The sequence below is a fragment of the Copadichromis virginalis genome, linkage group LG14 (genome assembly GCF_057382275.1).
Source record: "Copadichromis virginalis isolate Kocher_CV1m ecotype Utaka linkage group LG14, C_Virginalis_male_GT1.1, whole genome shotgun sequence".
Classification (NCBI taxonomy): Eukaryota; Metazoa; Chordata; class Actinopteri; order Cichliformes; family Cichlidae; genus Copadichromis; species Copadichromis virginalis.
In genome coordinates this window covers 33,251,896-33,272,222 of record NC_140631.1, presented here as the reverse complement: position 1 = coordinate 33,272,222, position 20,327 = coordinate 33,251,896, and the positions used below count along the sequence as shown (strand labels likewise).

Sequence of the window (20,327 nt, the reverse complement as noted above, 5' to 3'; positions counted from 1 at the left end):
TATTCAAAATGCACAGCGTAGGGTATTAACATGCCCTTGGAAAAAAGGGTTTGGCTCTGTAGGGCAAGCATTTCCATAAATCGCAGCAGAGGCAGTTTTATTACAGGTTGTAAATAGAAGTCTCTGCCATATTTTATGACAGCCATCACTAACTCATTCTGATTCTTATTACCTCTCTGTTCTTTGACTTGCAGGACCATTCATAGACACATTCTGTGCACAAGTTTATGCGGCATAAAGGATTGATTGTAAAGGAATTTATTCCCAGTGTAATTGCGCCTTTAGCTTGAGCTACACTTTTGTCTTCAGCTGCTGTTTTCACGTGCATTATAACAGGACCAGGCACTTTTTACACATAAAATTTTCATACGGATGCCATATGTACATATGTACTAGGAAATTGATTGAAGAGCCATCAAGTACAATATGTTATGAAGGCAGGGAACACAGTGATTAGATTACAGATTATTAAATCTACATTGGGCTTGAAGGGAAAAGTGACTGTTTGATTTTTACTGAATTGATATTACTATAAAGCACTTTATTGTATAGGGATAATTGTTTGTGTAATTTTGTGATTAAGAATTAGCATGACCTTTAATTAAAATTAAACTACAATATCTAGTCTTGTTAGACACTGTGCCCTTGCATTTATAATTTTTACGCTGATAAGTCATCAGCCAGACCAGCCAGGCTCATACATATGTGCATTGCAAATATATTTGCTAATCGTTTTTTAGAAGCACTCCACTTTTCTAGTCTAGCTTGTTTACTTATTTGAATTGGCTGGCAGAGCCATAATCAGCTTATGATCTTTATCATTTTGTTGCCAGGAGCGATACTGAGATTATTGCTTTATTCAAGTATGGTGATTTGTTGACCATAATCTATACGTTTTAGTGAAAATATTAACAAAAAGAGAGTGGCATGACTTTCTCAGCTTTGCTATCTCAGTACAGTTGAATTTAAAAATTAGGGAAAGGGCAACATTCAGCTGCTCAAAGAAGAACAGCTCTACCACTGATTATTTGATTGTTGTTGCTCTGATTCTAGCGAATTATAATTACAATGTTGATCATTTCCCAGAAGTTAGCAGTGCAGGGGAAATAATAATTTTAGTGCTGCGTTTCAAGAGAGGAAAACAACAAAATCTCTTCCATTATAGACTTCCAAACTACACCCCTGTTTTGTGCTGGGACACACATGGGTGGAGTGAATGGGGATGGATGGCTGGATTAGGAATGCCGGGAGCGAGTAGATTATCCAGTATCTGGGCAGGCAGATGCGCAGAGAAGAAAATGACTACACAAAGAGCCAGATCTCCATCAGGGGATCAATTCATGTTGCTTGGTCTGTCACTTCCTGTGAAAAAGCAAATTTCATGGTGTGTTTTTCACAAGGCCAGCTCTGAAAATAAACATCACAAAGACAGTTTCTCGCTCTCTGTCTCACTCGTTTCCTCTGTCCTCCTCCCTGTCCCCACTTCAGCTATTTCTGCTCCACACTCACCTACCACATTCTTGGAGTAATAAAATGTGCAATCAAATATGCACACATGCACAGTTACACTTGAGACACATGACCACATGCGTGCTGTCACCTATATTTGCTGAGTATGGTGAATGCCGGTGTGTAAATTTTTTAAGAGGTTTAGCCAGCAAGAGCTGGAATGAGCATTGCTGTTGGCTGAGTTTCTCAGCCTGGGGCCCCTTGCTTTGCTCCCCCATTTCGCCCAGTAGAGCTTTGTCCTTATCGCTGTCCTGCACCCCATCACTGCTGAAGCTGGGTTCCTTTCCTGCTTGACCACATTTATCCAGGGGGCTCTTGTCTGGGGGTGATAAGCTGTTAGACTTACCAGTATGGACGTTGGGGTTCCCACATCCTCTCCTTCACTCCACTCTACAACTCTTTACTTCTTTCACAGTAGTGAGGACCGTTTTGGGGACACTACCCAATTCAACAATACTTTCACACTTAATTTTTTTCCTGCTTTGGCTATTACACACTGCACAGGTTCCACTCTCATCCCACTTATCCCATCTCTTTCTTTCCTCGTCTTTCTTGTGCTAATGTGATAAAGCACCTAAAAGTGAATGAAACAAAAACTACTTTCAGTGATTAGTTGTAATGAACACATTGTGATCATATTGTTCAGGTACTCAAATTTGTATCTGTGTGACAACAGATTGCGCAGACCCCACCTTTTTGGGTTCTGAAGGCATGCACAGTTTGTCTTGAGTTATTTTCCTGTGAAGTTTGCATTCAGCACTTTCTCACGTAGTTTAAAGTCTTTGTCAAATTTCTTGTGTGGTTGTGTCACTTTGCTGTGTTTAAAAGGGATTGTGATGGGCAGAAGCCTTGGTTTTATAAATATTTAAAAATAGGGGAAAAAAGACTCCTCGTCTTTGTTGTAGTGTGATGAATCCTTTGCTTAGTATGGGAATGAGAGCTGTAATTATAGCCTTAAAAGTGACAGTCAGAGTTTTCAAGGTTCTTGCTATCCAGCCTTGGGTTAAAAGCAGCAAAGCCATGTGACACAATCTCTAACAAGTTGTCAGTGTAGACCACTTTCTATTTAGCACAAGCCATACCACATCCTTCATGTGTTTTCAGGTTGTCCTCCACTAACCGCTGGCATCGGAGTTACTTGTTGCTTAGGCTTGCCAGCTTCATTTAAATTTGGAGCCCAAGGAACCATCCCAGGCTTTTTATGTGTAAAAAGAATAATCTCTGAGTATTACTGCTTAACAAAAAAAGCTCCAGGCATTTGATGAAAAAGTACTGCTTAGAAGCGTAGACATGCAACTAGATTTATTGTGGTATTACAGTTTGAGTTTGCCTTTTCTAGTCCCGATTTGCTTTTGTAATTTTATATCTCAATTAACAGGAGACTGTCGTACTTTAAATGATGTACTTTAGTTATTGTCTAATAGCCCGTAGAGAGACAAACATTGCACTTGTTTATTTCTCATTGGAAATGTGTATTGCCAACATTGTAACGAGATGTTACAAACACATGCTCCTGCTGGTGTCATCTCTTTTCTCATGTGCAGGGAGCTTAATTATAGTTCTTCGTGTTGTTGCAGGTTGTTATGAAGAGAAAGCGAGATAGCGTGAAGAAATGGGAAAAGGAGAGGGTAAACCATTAAAGACTGTGTGCAGATTCAGAATGTTAATTTGGGCTGTGTATAAAAAAAATTATGGACTTGATCATGGGTTTCCTCAGAAGCTGTAATTAGGACATTAAAGCCATGGTGTGTGTACGACAGCCTGTTCTCACTCCCCACTTGTGAAGTACTTGTTTTATGAACTTGGAAGCATACTGACCTTGGAGCTTTGAGATATCTAATATCTTGATCAGCTACACACTACCAAATATTCAGAATAATCTGTTTATCTACTTAAGATTTTGTATTTTTGTTTTTATCTGTGTGTCTGCTTAATTTAGGCACGTACTGGAGGACCTGCGGTTTTTACAATTCTTTTAACTTAATTGTTAAAAGCTATACTGTAGAATACAGAAACTAGTTTCTTTATCTCAGTGAGCAAAATCGCTAAAATCATCAAGTGTAAGTTGTAGTTTTTGGGCCTATGGAGTCTAAAGCTGATGTGATCAGCTGTTTGCCCAGTCAATAAAAAGACAATCCAGTCACTTAATCTTTATTAGCTGTTTGTGAAGAGAAAATGGCAAATGTCCTCAGGTTTGGGCTTGCTGCTTTTTTCAGTTTTATGCAACACTGAATCAAAATATTTTTGTGTTTCGGACTGTTGATGGGGCTGACCGTACGCTTTGGAGGTGTCACTTTTGCTACTTAGTTTTAAATATTTCAACCCAAAAAAAATGTAAGCATTGCAACAAATAAGAATAAAAATGTAGCTGCTTAGGTTTCAGATTGATTGAAAGATTTAGTTTGACTTCATCAGCAATGTTTCCGGGATGTCTGTCACAGCTTTTCTGAAGAGCTGTCACTAAAGGGGTGGGACAAGAGGTGAAATCCCTACAAATTCCCTACCAGAGTGCTCCTTGGTGATCCCTCCTCTTTTCTATCTGTTCTTCTTGCTCCTTTTGCCCTTTAGATCCCTAGACCTTTACATTCTCAACGGAGAAACAGTCTCCATGCAAATTCCCTGCATCTCAACAAATATGGACCTTGTTCCTCTTCTGTCACCTTTTCTCACCATGCTCCTGTGTGCTGTTTACGGTATCAGACAGCCTCAGTCAAACACACCCACGGAAACTCCTTGCCACAGCGCTGAAGGTGGATTGTGCTCCTACCTCTTGTTTTCTCTACAATGTGAAGCTCTAAGCCAAAGACAGAGCTCAGAGGAATGAATTCCTCGTGAAACCCAGAGTGAGGAGAGCAGGAAATAATTCAGCAGCAGCTCCAGCAGCAGCATCAGCATCGATAGTGGTGGCAGCAGTGAGCGTGAGAGAGACGGAGAGAGAGGGAGTGTATGTGTGTGTGAGAGTGTGTGAGCAAGCTTGAGTGAGAGCGAGTTCCTATGCACTGAGCCGAGCGTAGCTGAGCCGTGCCGTCGCATGGCAAGCTGTGTGTTCCCCTTTGGTTCCCGCGCGCTCTGATCAGGCAGAGCTTACAGAAGGGAGAGATGTGGCTTCACTCGGATCTCCAGCGTCAGTGAAGACCAGCACCCAGCCGGGGCATCACACAGCAGCATGGTAGGACTAGAGACCCACTGCTGACACCAGCGTGACTGATGATGACAGCCCACGCGTGGGTTACCATGCGCCACAGCCGCGCCGCTCTAGGAGGAAACACAGCCATGTGAAAGTGACTCGGCTGCCAGCAACTCTTGGACATGTTTTCCAGGGCAAAGTCTGGATTTCTTTCTGTTTTGAACTTGTTTGTTTTTCTCTTGGTGCTGTCTGGCTGCCCCGAACTCACCTATCAGGCAAGGACTAAAGGCAGATGGAACAAGGGGGGTAAGTCATGATGGGCAACCGTGATTTCGATTTATTTTGATTATTAATTGGAAAATTGGAGTAGTGTCATTGAACTGACCTGTACCAGGATATTTTATAAATGAGACATTGGACATTTGACTGTGATCTTGTGTGGGATAGTGTTAAAATCTCATCACAGACTGACGTTGCCTTTAAACACATTTGGAATAATACAACTGTGGATTTAACTGTCATGCTTCTTTTGCAATAACACACTCTGGTAGAAGTGTGTGCAAAGAAAGTTTACCCTTTTTTTTTAACACAGCACAAAGTGATGACCGCTTACAACCACAGAATGGTAGCTCCCAACTTTTCAGAGCTAGCCATTGAATCGCTGTCCAACACAGAGGTTAACATTTTTCATAGATGGGATGTTATTTTAACTGTCTACCTGTGATCTTTTAGATTTTTAAAGATCTAGCTTGAAATCCCTTCACATACACGCACACCCTTCTGTCTCCGTGTGGCGAAGGTGTGTTGCGTGAGATCACATTTATCTTTGCACCCTGGAATGTTTGGTTGGCAGGACATGCCACCGGTGTCTTAGAACTGTGATTTTTGGTTTAAAGACTTAGATCACTAGTCTTGAGGGGAGGTGTAAATAATTCATCTCAGCCCCTCCGTGGGAGCGGTCCTCTCGCCTCTCTTGTAGCATTTAATCCCCTTTGTCGGATTAAAGGAACCTCTAATCTTAGTGCTAGTGCTCAGCGAGAAGGCTGAGAGATGCTCCCTGCAGCCTATCGGCATTGTTAGCACTCAAGGCTCATGCTCAGTGGGTGTGTGTCTTCAAAGAGGCAGTGTCACCACTGTGATCTATGTAATGATTCCTTGTTACTTTGCTCTTTTTCTGCCTCACCCACTCTCCACTTAAAATTTCTTGAAATCCAGCTCTTTCACACCCACCTTGTACATGAACTTCTCACTGAGATGCATCATTAGCACCCAGCAGTTCTAAATTAATGACTTGGACCAAGCTTTCAGGTCACTAATACACATTTTTAAAAGAATATTAGGTAATGAAAGAATTTCTCTTTCCATTTCCAGTGCCTCTCACCTAAGCCGCTCTACATATTCATCGTTTAATTTTTCATAGTTTCAGCTATTGGTGTATTTTCAGCCCAGTTTTGAATCACTTGAAATGATAAAGTGTGCTTAAGAGTAGAGCTTGATTTTTTTTTTTTTTTTTGCAAATATGAATTAGCAATCAGTAAACCAAGAGTAAAAGCAGTTACACTATGAAATCCCAGCTATCACTGGCCTCTGGTGAAATGGAGGGCAGTGACCTCCCTCGGTGTAATTAGGCCATAAACTCCATCCCTATCTGTGCACTGTTGAACAAATCATTCCACAGGCTTGCTCTTAATTTTAACCTTGGTGGCTTAAACCGGTAGTTTTGTGACAAAAAAAACTAATGTTTCTTCATATTTAAGATAAGATATGTGTGGAGTTAAGAAATGTTTATGGATGCTGTTTCATTCGCTGTAAAGATACTAGTTGTGTGTAATTTTGTGTACGTCATTTGTGTACCATCACAGTGTAGCTGGATTTCTCACATGATCATATAATTTGCCAGAATTATTTAGGTTGTCAACATTTACCCTGCTGTTACTTATAGCTAACAGTCCTTTGGAAAAACGTGTGCACACTGCATAGTTTTATATGTTCAGACTGAGTTTCCTGTTGCAAAAATACAGCATGAGCAAAATATAAAATGATATAAAAAAACATCAAAAAAACATCAAAATGACCCAATACATTGAGGTTATTGGCCACCCAATATCTTATGAATGTCAGACACTCGCCATCCACCTTCCAGAGGAATGAAAGCTGTTTATAGAAATTTGGATTCCACTAGGGGCAAGTTGTCACAGTGGAAAGGTGATCAAAACTCTCATAGAAATATCTCAAAGCACTTCTGCAATCTAAGGAGACTGGCTCCCATATTGTGATATCTCACTCCATGAGCTTTGAAGCTCCGCTGAAACACCACTGCTACTGTTTTTGAGTGAAGGAAAAAAAAAGACTATAATATTTCTCTGCCTCCTGTGATAAGCGGAAAAAGACTTGCGTTGCGTTGATTTGGGTTGCATTGTACTGTAAAGGTTGGCAACTGAAAGAAATGTACTGATATAAAACTGAAAGTCTGTAAGTTAGAACTTCCAACAAGAAAGTCCATCCATCCATCCATCCGCTTATCCTTTTCAGGGTCACGGGGGGCGCTGGATCCTTTCCCAGCTGTCACTGGGCGAGAGGCGGGGTACACCCTGGACAGGCCACCAGTCTGTCGCAGGGCTAACACACAGAGACAGACAACCATTCGCACTCACATTCACTCCCGCATTCATACCTATCGGCGATTTAGACTAATCAATTAACCTGTCCCCACAAACTGCATGTCTTTGGACAGTGGGAGCAAGCCGGAGTGCCTGGAGGGAACCCACGCAAACACGGGGAGAACATGCAAACTCCACATAGAAAGACCCCGGCCTGATGGTGGAATTGAACTCAGGACCTTCTTTCTGTGCGGCAACAGCACTAACCACCGTGCCACCAAAAGAAAATCCATTTATCTATAAAATTACAGCAGAAAAACTTGCATTGCATATTTTTGCTGTCAAATTTCAAACGGACTCGAGCATTGGGCTTTGCTTTGCAGCTCAGCGTGGCTGTAGTCGATATTAGAGGTGCGAACTTCTTCCCACAGATTGATGTCTTAGTCAGTGGTATTCTTTGGTTGTTGCTTTAATCGTTTATCTTAAAGGTAAGAGTAGTTAACCCTACCTGCTCGCATGCCACTGATGGGTATTTCACTTGTCATTCCTGCAAGTTGCTAAATTTCTTTGTTAATTCATCCATTGATCACCACATGACCTCTAATCTCTTTCTAAAGGTCTATCATATTTTAGACATAGGTACAAGCTAGATATGATAACTTATAAAACAACCTTTATCTTTATCTATATGTTGCGTTGCTTTTATCTGTTCTGACACCTGACTTCAAAGGTAAAAAGAACACAGACTATTCCCGACTGCCAACTAGCATTATGACAGAAGAATGTGACAGAAGTGAAGGCTTTTTGTAGACACATATTACTAGTAACTTTTAGCAGGATTTTGAGATCAAATCAGAACTGGTTGGTCCAACTTGTTAAAAAATCTTAAATCAGTGTTGTCCAATAAAGCTGCAGTCGGAGCATCTTTCATCCATCTTTCCGCAGCCTGGTTTGTGCTGACGGTGTTTAGCCATTTGATTAACACCATGTGTACAAGGTGTGCTGCTGTGTAGGTAAAAATCAATGGTTAAACATTATTTGCTTTCATCCAATCTCAAGAGAGTGCTTGTTCTGAGTGTCTTGTGATCAGGAAAGATTCCACTTACTTCCTATCCATGATGTCTGACACGACACTGGAGAAAATCCAACAAATTACTATTCCTTCATATTCTTACACCACCCTGCAGAGACATCCTCCATAACTAATATCACACAGGCACCCAGATCAGGGACAGTAGAGATTGAACTGAGCCCAGCAGTGGGGGAGAAATCCAATTGAATGTATTACAATCCCACCAAACTACAATAAATGGAAATGTGAAGACAGTACCAGGTGGAGAGAAGCCTGGCTGTGTTAACACAAAGCTATGAAGACAAATGATATTTGGAATACTCCAGGTTTAGAGACGGGGTCACTTTTTGTAATGTTTTCAAAAACTGATTTACTAAATGGGGGGCCTGCTGAGGTGGTCAGCGATGAACACACATTAGAGAAATAACACACACTCCAACAACAGAGTATCTCTGGCGTCTGGGATGATAGTGAGAGTATCAGATTTATAGAGCAAGAGAGGAGATGGGGAATTAATATCATCACTTCCTACTCACACAGGAATAATATGTAGCCTACAGATCAACAGCACAAATTGCTTGCTTTATCACTGTGTTTGCACATGCTCTGCTTCATAACTGTGCAATTAGTAAGTGCCGGTCAAGGCCGATCAGTCCATTAGAAACAATAAAGCGATCATCTGAAAACGTTGCATACAAAACAAAATTAGCCAAACAAAATGACCTTTTTACAGATTTATGTAGGTAGGCACCCTAGTTTTAACAGACAAGTGCTGTTATGGGATAATTTGTCTGTTTTGCACATATCAAATTCATACATTCAAATTATGAAAATACACGTTCATACCTTACTGACATGACACTGGGATATGGATAAATCAGCTTCTATCAAGAAAAAATGACGCATCACTGCATAGGGATCGTAAATACATTAGAGGGTAAAGTATACAACTGGAGCCTGAAATATCACCTAATGACCAACCACCAGCGACAAAACAGGAAATGATTTCCATTAAAATCGGATAGGTGCATTAGTGTTCTTACTTTTAGAGTAGTTAAATGTCCCAGGAATCCACAGGGTAGAGGCTTCTGGCACAGTTTGACCTGCGTGCAATGTGGATGGAGAAGATTAGAAAGTCTTGCTCCAGCAAGTTACTGCAAGTTTATTGTTTAAAGGATGTGTTGCAGCTTGTGGCCAGACAAAAAAAAAAAAAAAGAATTACTCCTCTCTCATATACTTACACTACCTACTCTATAAATCAACCCTTTTCCAGACATTTCCGCTAGAGAAATCAGACACGGGCACATCAGTGGGCTGAGCATAGAGATGCATTTTGTAGTGTTTCCTTTTCCCCCACATCTTTGAAATCACAGCTCATGCAAACTTTGTCTCTGTTGGCTTGCTCACAGTTATGAATAGAGTCAAATCACAAATACTCCCCGAAAGTTTAATAGTTATTCTTTATTTACTACCGACAGCCACCACATTTAACAGCTCAGTTATAAGGCAGAGCTCAGCTGACTATTCAGCAGCAGAGACTGCCCGATGTTGTCGTGTTTATGCTGTTTACCACAGTTCATGACCTCAGTATAGCATTTCCATACGAATTTGATAGAAAGAGAAGCATTTATTTTTGAAGGTAACAAAAGTCAGTAGTATGAATAATAGATGATAGTATTGAAAAAAAATGCTTTATGTTGGTACTGTAGTAGATTTAGTCTTCCGTTTTCCTCAGAATTGGGTGTATTTTTTGTGAACCAGTCTTTATGTAAAATTGCTATTAATGGATATGCCTGAACCCCCAATGTGCCAGTCATGCTGTGGCCCTAGCAGGAAGTCAGAGCTGGCTGCAGGGATAGAAATATTATACAAACTAATGGGGGGAAAATTAGGCAACAGCCTGACAGGAAAATTAAATCACTGTCATTATTTTTACAATTAATAAGCTTTGACTTGTGTCTTGGGGCAGGGAACACATGAAGGACTCTCACAGAACAAGCAAAAAAAATTAAATAAATAAAAATCACTCACTATCTGTTCCTGTGACGTTTTGCTGACATTCTGTGACTCAGTTTGATTTCATTATAGAGATTTCTCAGAACAGTTTTCACCCTCTCGTGTATGCTAATGTGAAAATGTAGGCCGAATTTTCAGTTCTGCTAAACACTTGATTTTATTTTAGAAAAAAAAAAATGCTTACAAGACAGCCAAGCAAGTACATCTGTAATGAGTGAAGTAGCTCTCCTAATTACGCAATCATGAAAAAGGCTCAAAAGGCAAAAAAATATGCCTGCTGTTTCTTGTTCATTCCAATTAGATCATTAAGCTGTGTGCCACTGCAAGTTCAGAAGAATCGTTTTCTCAAATGTACTTGCCTTATGTACGCCTACATGTGGTTAGGAAAAAAAAATGCATTTGTACAAGCTGAAAAGTGTGGGCGAGATTACAGATACAGTGGTAACAGGATTGAGTCAACATTAGGTAAATGTTGTTGCTACCCAGTTTAGAGTGTTAGAGGGTTGATGATAAATGAAAGCAAAGAAAATTATTATTTCATGCGTTCCGACGCTGCTTTCTTTACTGTAATGTATTTTTTTTAAACATAAAGCATACAATGACAAACATACACACACAAAGGTAAAAAATTCAACATTGTTATTGAAATGCAAATTTTAGAAGTAAATATATAAACACATCTATCGCTGTTTTAATTTGTGATTGTGTGGGTGTCACAATTTGTCGTGCAGTATGTGTTTATTTATATTATCTAACAATCTTTGTGTTGTGACTCATCGGGTTGTAATGAGGGACTGAGGCTATTCATTTATAGATAGGCCAGTGTTTTTTCTCTCTTCTGTGTGAATAGGAGTTTGTCTCACTGTAGTTCGGCCTTCAGACGAACACAGAGCTTGTTTTGAACCTTCACCTTTCTTTCACCATTTTTTTTTTTTATTGATGGGTTTTTATGCCACGAATCTTGTTGCAAGAAAATTGCCTGCTTTTGTCACTGATTTGGCTTTTCTTTTTACACCTATGGGAACAGAAGGATCAGGAAAATTGTAATCTTTTAATGCTTGTATGGGTGTTTTGAAAATGATTTTACAGGTTAAATACAGTTAGGTAAAGACAGAAAAAGGTAAGGACATTTGTGGGATAATAGAATTCAATAGTAATATTCAGTTATCTGTCATTCCCATTTTGGTATGGTTTAAATAACATGTATGAAAATGTGCCACTAATTTTGCTAATGTGACTTTGGCTGCCAATCAAAATAATAATCCATCTGTCTGATTAAGTCATCTAAATATTATGCAATTAAATATGTCAGTCCCTGTGTTGTTGTTACCCCTAGCTATCTTAAACTTTTAAGTGAAGGGGTTTATCATTTTTGATAAACCTGAGGAAGATTATTTACTGTGGACAATTACAAAGGAAGAGGCAGTGAAATAACTAATTCTGTAAATGGGTAAAGTGTCATCACTGTACTTATTGCTCTTTTGCCACTTGCCATGTAAACAGCTTAGCTTAATTTCCACATTCTAGTCTTCCAATGAAGCTGACTTCTAATAGCAGAAGAAATTACACAGTACAATAACAGTGTTTGTGAGTAAATTTCACACCGTAAATATGACAGCTTAGCTTGACGGATAGAAGAGGGCACATTTTATAGCTGCAGATCCTTTCACCCTGTCGTTATCTGACTTGGCTACAGCCACGTTGCAGAGTATCTGCTTGATCACATGTGAAGATGGTCCAAGTATAATAGTGTATGCATGATTGCTTTACTGCACACAATATCCTTTCCTCTTGCATCTCGCTCTCTCTCTAGCTTGGTCTCTAGAGATGATGATGGCTATGATGTGATGATTGTGACGAAACGCAAGTTTTGCTGTTTAAACTTTGGATTTAAATATTGTATTGCAGCAGAAAAACTGTGCTAGTCAGCAGAGAGTGTGGAGAGAGTGTAACGCCTTACTGTTCAAGGTAATTGTATTGTAGGGATTCTTTATTATTTCTTTGGAAATGTCAGGAGCTAAGCTCTAACATCAGAGTCTCTGGCCAATTGAATTTTTCTACTGTTGCCAGGAAGATGACGCTGTCACGGTCAGAAACAGGAATCCTTCACAAAGCATGTCAGTAGACAGAACTACATCTCAGTAAGCTTTTCTTTTCTTTCTTTCTTTCTTTCTTTCTTTCTTTCTTTCTTTCTTTCTTTCTTTCTTTCTTTCTTTCTTTCTTTCTTTCTTTCTTTCTTTCTTTCTTTCTTTCTTTCTTTCTTTTTTTTTTACCTTATCTGTGACTCTCTCCTCCACTCTAACTCACTTTCTTTTGATATACCTCCTTACCGCTCTTTGCTCTCCCCAATAAAACTTTAAAGAGATAAGAAGCTTTTTTCTATTTCAGGGTCACCATTAGCCTGAATAATGCATTGACAAGAGAAGAGCAGTTTGAGTTCTGTGGAGGATAGAAGCACAGCCTTCAATTAAATTATACATCATTATCACAGCTGGCAAGCCTGGTGCGACCATACCCACTCCATCCTCCTCTAAATGTTCCATGTTACTGCCTTGTCCAATATTGTGTGTCAAGCAACAGCCTCTTCTTGTGCCAGCATAGAGCTGGGATGCAGATAGCACCGCCTGTGTTGGTTAGAGGAGCACATAAAAAATGGGAACAGTCTAATACAGCAACTTAACTGAAAGTACTGTAGTGGTGTTATTCTGACTTTCTGATTACGCCCATCTTTAATGGACCGTGGTATGCAGATTGTTAAGTTGTTCCAGTCAGTCTGTAAAATAATGCAATATGCAGCAATATGTTTAAATAAAACGTTAAAGCAATCTCCTGTTTGTTTGGGTTTTTTCAAAATTTCCTGCAGTGTGTCCTTGAGTAGTGTATTTGAACCTGTGACTGCTAATCAGTAAGGACATTTTAAGAATTGGGTCCATTATTGTTTCTGGTCTGTTTCATTCTCATGTCTGTAAAATCTCTGCCAAAGGAGGGAATTTCTTCAAATTTTGCACAAACAATAAGCTTGTCTAAAAGATAAATTCATTAGAATTTATGGACTATGGTCGACAGTAAGTATTGTTGTGACTTTACAAAACCCATTTTGTCCCACTGTCACATCTCAATGAGTGGCACACATTATCGGCTATCATGTGTGACATAAGCATAAATGACATACTGCGTTTTTGTTTGTTTTTTAACTGTTGTTTTTTGACTGCAGCAAACACAACAGATTTTAATATGATACCAGGCATCTCTTAGCCGTACATTTGTGGCAGCTAATTGCTTCTTTCGTAAAGAAAATGTCAAATGTAAAGATCTTAAATTGTTCGCCAGCATATTAAGAAGTCTGAGCACTCATTTGAACAGCATCTTGGACAATAATCTGTTTGCAGGTACAACAGTGTATATTTTTATTGCAGATTTATTAATGCCAGTGGCTTTTAAAAGCCACTGTTGTATAAAATGATAACTTTCATTGTACATCCTACTTGTAGAAAAACTGAAAGCTGTAGTTGAGAAGGACATTCTCTAGTGTGTTATTACCTGCCCTATATTAGTGCTGCATTATTAACATTGTCCTTAGCCCACTAGTTAATTAACCCCAAAGACCTTAATTTACAGACGAATAATGCATAACAATGGATTACCTTCCTGTTCTCATTACTAAGATTGATTGATTAAAATCACAGTTGTGTTATCGGTCATGCTTAAATATGAACATATTATCAGTGAGTTGCCATTATTGAGCTATTACTAGAAATTAACTCTAGCGTACTGTATTCAGCTTTCTCATATTCTGACAAAGCTGGTACGTTAAGCAGTTTTGACTATACAGACATGACTCCCGCCCTTTGTGAATTATTTCAAGTCAAGCCGTGTTAATACAGTTTAATCTCAGAGTTGTCTTGTGATTAAATATTTGTAAAACACATATGCCGTACCATGGTACTGTAGAATTAGGTGTCATTAAAAATCTACGGAGTGTCATTAAGCAAGGGAACTGAAATTTTAATATTTTCATTAGCAGTCCAAGTTCTAATAACCAATCATGTTTCCTCAGGCTACATGCATAGTGAATAAAACAAACAGAATTTGCCAAATAGCTTTTTTGAAATTGCCAGCTTTAATCTGACTTCAATTTGACCCTAGTGGATAGCTGATGCGTTTCCTGGCTAATGTTAACATTTCAAACTTACAAATTATACAGTCTTATATGCGTTACTACAAGACAAAAATAAATAAGAAAATGCAGCAAATTATTTGTGGAAATTTTTTTTCGTTTCTCTGTTAAAAGGAAAAGCAGCCTTAATAGCAGTCTTGTTAAAAAAAAACAGTCCTTTTTATATATGTACCAAAGTAAAAAAAAAAATCTATCTGCATGTGCTCATACTCAGTTTTAATACCATATAAAATTGTTAAAATTGTAAAAAACATCCTTCTGTAACAGGACACTGCATTTTTGTTGCATTGAGCTCATATTTAGTGCAGCATTATTTCTCTGTGCACTTTTGTGTGTTTATAGTCCAATTTATCATGTTGGATTTACCTGCCATGAAAAATCTCTTCCTATCTCTGAATATGTAATGGCTCTGCTTTGCAAATACACCGAGATGAATATTAACAAGTGGTCTCTGCAGTCTTACAGCTGATGCCCTGCAAAGGTTTTAGAGCGTGATGTCTTGCAGAGACTAAAATAACTTGTAGAATATTAACCCAAAGCCAACAAATGTAAAACAAAGTAATTCCCAGGATCTCACTATACCTACCAGAACCCCTTTTCCTTAAGCATATAAAATACAAAAAGTTGGATCACTGGGAGCTGCAATCTTTTGCTTTTTGTCTGCCATAAATGATCCAACAAAGGTTTCTCACCTTTGCTTTCTGACAGAGTGGGTGGCTATGATGCAGTGGATAAAATGAAGTGATATGTGACCATGGATGCTTTGAAAGATGAGGTGGAAGTCTGCACAGTGAGGCTGGATTAAGAGTTTAATGACTGGTAAAATTGTGGCATTTCGTCCAAGGTGACCCCTGTGGAGAGGTGATCACGCCAAAGCTAGATGGAAAGTGAAGGTAATCCTTCCTGCCTCATTTTCAGATAGATGTCACCAGCACAGGCTTTGTCACCAAAGCCCAAGGCATGTAATTACACTTTTATTGGCTTTAGGGAGCCTGCATCATTCATTTAAAGAATAATCTCACTTCTGAGCACAAGCCACAGTACATATAGATCATACCTGCATGAAAGCCTCTTGTTCTTACTTGCTGTGGCTTAATGGACTTCTATGAATATAGGTTGGATTCATTGCTAACAGCACGTAGGGCGTTAATACCTGAGTGTTGCCCAGACGTTAGCCCTCTCGCTTCCTCAGTTGGGTGTTTCGTGAGTTGAAGAGCAAGGCCATATGAGTATGACAGCAGTAGCATGTGAGTGTCTGGATCTACTGCCAACCAGCCTTGACACCATTAGCTCTGGTGACACATTAAGGTTCTGTTTGCCTTGTAATTTGTTTTGTCTGTCAGTTTGATGGATGTCTTGTTTGCCGGCACTTCCTCACACATTGGAAAATGGTGGCTCGAGGACATTGTTAAACGAACTTCAGAAAGGGAGGCAGAAAGCATTTGTTTTCTTCAAACAGGTTTTTTTTGTGCGTGTGTGTTAATGGGTGTGTGCAACAATGTCTCCACTCCATACCGCGTCACACGCTGGGTAATTAAAGGTGAAAAGCTCATTTGAGGGCAAAGGCAGGGTAGGTACAGCGGTATGAGTAAGCTAGAAATGGAGATGGCGGTGACATTCCTTTGAGTAAATTTCCTAGCACTGAGATTTAAGTCATATGCTCAAATATGATTTGTACTCGAGCGTGAAGACTGTAAAACCACAAAAATGTCAATCTGATCTCATTTTATTTCCTATAAATATATGCTGGTAAGCACCGCTTTTAGTAATTCCGCTCTGCTATGCTTTGTTCATACTATTGACCTTACGTCTGTGACTGAGCAGCATGGCAGTATCCGTAAATGCAGTTTAGCACACTTGAGGAAGTGTAGCAGTATGCCAAAGAATGGTTTCACCTCTTTCTGCACAGCAGGTCACGCAAACGGCAGCATAGGACTGTTGAAAATTTCACTGCCTGACCACTCGCCCCCAGCTGTGCAATGTGGGAAGCCATCAGAGCCTTCTACCTCGACCACTCGGCTGTGGAAACATTTCTGCTACAGCACCAGCTCAGCTTAATGAGCCTCTTCGTCATTACCTACAATATATGTAGTGCCCCCAAAGGTGGGTGAATGAATAGATCTACAGTCAACACACTTTATTTGGTGCTCAAGCTTCAAGGATGTTTCAGATATGGGACATGCCATAACATCGTTGATGTTGTTGTTTGTCCTGTCTAAGTGTGGCCAAATATTGGAATCCCATAAATAGCTTAATATGAATGAATTTAGATACATAATTCTTACTGTTTAACACTGCGCTCATATGGTTTGATGTTTACTCAAAGTGGCAGTAAATATTAATATAAATGTAGCTGGTTTCAAACAAGTTTTGGTAGATGGGTCCAGCTTAGATTGATTCAGAATTTGGATTACTGAATTTTATGTCTAGGTTGTTTATAAAGGTGGACGTAGCTACTGTGATACTATGTATTGGTAAGTGAAATCCTGGCGTAAAGTCTCAAAATGAGTTTTTCTTAACTCACAGCTTCCTGTTTATAAATCAGATGTGACAAACGAGGGGCACTGACTGCACATAGACTAGCAAATCAGTAACAAGGTACTCCCACCCTAAAACATAACTTGCTTTATCCTTCTTTTTGACTTTACTGAGGCCTGTAATTTACAAAATGAACATCATGTTGTTTGAATAAGACTTGAAAACAGTGATTTAAAACCACGCAGTTATTAAGAAACTGTTTACCGAGGTCTTAGACAAAGATAGGTGGAGCACCATTTTCAAGAACAACTAAATAACTGGAATCTATTTTGCCAATGTTCCTTATTATGTGAGAATTTTGGTAATTACACTCTAAAGAAACTGCAGTATAGTCACCTGCTCGTCTTCAGTGCACAGTGATGTTAGTATGGAGCAGGTGAGCAGTCTGTGATGAAATGCTGCTCAGGTGCTGCTCTGCTGTTTTCTTCTGTCAGCCCCATTGACAGTGTACTCAGCTCACTCAGTCTCAAAACTTGACTAAAGTTGGTAAGCCCCGTGTGCTATCACTCTTCCCCTCTTTTCCTCGCGTGGTTTCATTTGTTACAACAGACCTTGAAATTTGAGAGACTGTGAGAAGAGCGGTGTAAGACTGTAACAGACATATCACAGTCTGGAAGCCATGGCTTCTCTTCCATTTTTCCTCACACGTGGAGAAGATAATATGTTACAGCTGAATCTCTTCACCACTCTAATCCACGGAGCAGGGGATGAAATCTTATTTGGGGATCAGCACCAGTGCATCACTGCCATGATAGCAACAACATGCAACTCTGCAAGCTCTTTTTTAAGAGCATTAGAGCCTAGGAATGAATCAGTCAGCAAAAAACCCCAAAAAACAACTTTTTGGCTCAATTATTTACTTATTTTTATTTTTTCAATTAGAACTGAAACAGCTGGATGCTGGTTTCTTAAAGTGTGTCACTAAAATAGCCATGCCTTAATCCCTCCATTCATTGAAAGTATCAACTATACTCGCCATTAAATTATGGATGTCTGTTTGAAACGCTATAGCAAAATATTTGAGACAGAGAGCGTTGGATTATTCAAATACAAAGGCTTGGTGAATGAGCTTTCCTTTTGTATGTGTTTGTTTCCTTTTCTGTCCTTTTAAATCTGAAGCCAAGCTTGTCTCAGAAGGATATGCAAATTTAGAAGAATAGCTGTCTGGCTCCCTGAGAAGCTCTTATCCTGCACTGTAGCTTCAATGGTGAATAGAGCTGGAAGATTTTAATGTGCTATAAGGGGCCGTTTTGACAAACTCTTCCTTTTGAACGATGGAATAAGCGTCTGTTCACTGTCTGAGCAACATAACTGGACCCTTTGGTAGAGATTAAAGCATTTCTGTTTCTCTGTTCTGTTGTTGATGGCCTAAATAACTTTGGATTGTCTATAAATAGCTAATATCTGTTATCCAGCATCCTGTCACCAGTTTAAATCTCAAATCTTATTTTAGATTTTGACAAGCTAGTCTTAGTCTGAATAACACCTGCTCACGTAAAAGAAAGGAGGGCACCTTATTTCCTATCATGTTGAATCACTGAGGGCTGAACTTGCTCTCCTCTGTTAAACTTGCATAGCAAATAAGGGTCTCCGAGGAGCTATGAAAAGCTGGAGGAGATTGTCACAGCTCATAAACAGGAGCTCGGGAGAGGTATTACAAAGCAAAAAAAATCGGAGAGGTAAAACTGCAGAACTGCAATTTGACAAGCAGGTTCAATCTTCATTTCACTCAAGTAGCTGCTGACTGTGATTGTTCTCCACAAAAACTCAAATGGTGTCGCTTTTATTTTCTGCTTGTAATGCTTACAGTGTTTCCAACACTTGATTTGCGCAGAGATGTAGTGATGCAGTTATTCAGTTTGTGGATGCAGCCAAAGTGTTTTTGCTGTAAACATTTGTTCGTGATTAAGAAGACACCATTAGCATATTGGAACTCTGTTCCAATTAATAAAGATAATTTCATCCATGCCCACACATGCCCCAAATCTGTGCATGGTGGCAGCCTACAGTAACAGCTGAGAGGATAGATTTTGACTCAAACAGATGAATGAGCAGATGTGAGTTGACAGTTCGCCACCACAGGTGAATCTGATGTTGGGGATATCATAGAAAAAAGCAGCCTACCCCAGAATCATTTTCAACAATGCAATCATTTATTCTAACAGGATTAAAAGCTACTTATGAGCCAAACTATCACTCGATTCCATTTTTTTCTTGGCTGGTTCCTTCTTTCTGCTACGTTTTGTTGCAGTGATGTGTATCAAAGTAAATACGGACCTTTTTATTACAAGAAGGGCTGATTTTGTGTTTTTTAAAAAGCTGTTCACGTGTTAATTTGAGGACCGAGTACAATATATATTCATCATACTTACATAGACTGCTTGTGCTTTAAGTAGATATCAACTATTAGATGATGGCCAAACTTCTCAGTCTCCTCAGCTGGACTGCACTAGGATGAAGAAGGTGTGGTGCTTCTGTGCTTCAGGCCATCGTGATCACATACTGTATGAATATTTTATTGTATGTGCTCTGATGGGTTACTTCAGTAAACCACAAGGACAGACCATTGCTAGCTGTAGATACACTGTAGTTTTGCCCATCGGAAATGATCTTTTATTATTCTCTTGACTCGATGGGTATATAACCATAGCTAATGATGCTTAGAATGTTTGTACCATTACTTTTGCATTAATGACTCCAGTATCTATTGTTTTTTATAGACTGTAATGGTGTTTTTATGAATAGAGTTTAAAAAGGTTTTTTTTTTTAAATAGCAATTTCAGTTGAATAGTAAAACTCCATTACAAAGATTATACACTTATAGTTATGCAACAAAAAAAGCTGTCCCTTTATGAGAGTCACATATCCAGGTATTTCTACGTGTAACTGACTTGTTGGATAGTCTACTTGTGGACTGACCCTAATATATATATGAATTCTTTTCATGTGGATAGCAGTGGTATTTAAATTAAAAATTAGTTAGGAAAGGAAATGTAAAAACATTTAGGTAAGATTTCAAATTTCCCACACTATACTTTTGTTAACTTAAGCCCCCTACTCAGTAAAAAGGACTCAAGAGGCAGAGGGGGTGTTTTTTCTCTTAACTTTGTCCCATTGGGATGACACGCTGTCTTTGTTATCTTACACCCAACATCAAACTCCTGATCCCAATCATAGCCTCTCTTTTTTTTTTATCTGACTGTGCACACTATTCTCCCACGTAACCCCAGCTGCTCCAGCACTGCTCCTCAGATTAGAGAACTCGCCAGCTCTCAGCTTTATCTACCA

General features: G+C 39.2%; 1 protein-coding gene across 2 annotated transcripts in view; it reads left to right on the top strand.

Moving 5' to 3' along the window:
- Positions 1 to 4,347: 4,347 nt before the first annotated feature.
- robo2 (roundabout, axon guidance receptor, homolog 2 (Drosophila)) overlaps positions 4,348 to 20,327 on the top strand; it is a 261,243-nt gene continuing 245,263 nt past the window's right edge. The window contains exon 1 of one of the 2 annotated variants that reach the window (XM_085430533.1): positions 4,348 to 4,942. In XM_085430533.1, the coding sequence (XP_085286659.1) occupies positions 4,819 to 4,942 (124 nt within the window). In that variant the 5' untranslated portion in view covers positions 4,348 to 4,818. The remainder of the gene's footprint in view (positions 4,943 to 20,327) is intronic. The other variant, XM_085430534.1, reaches the window with a different exon arrangement.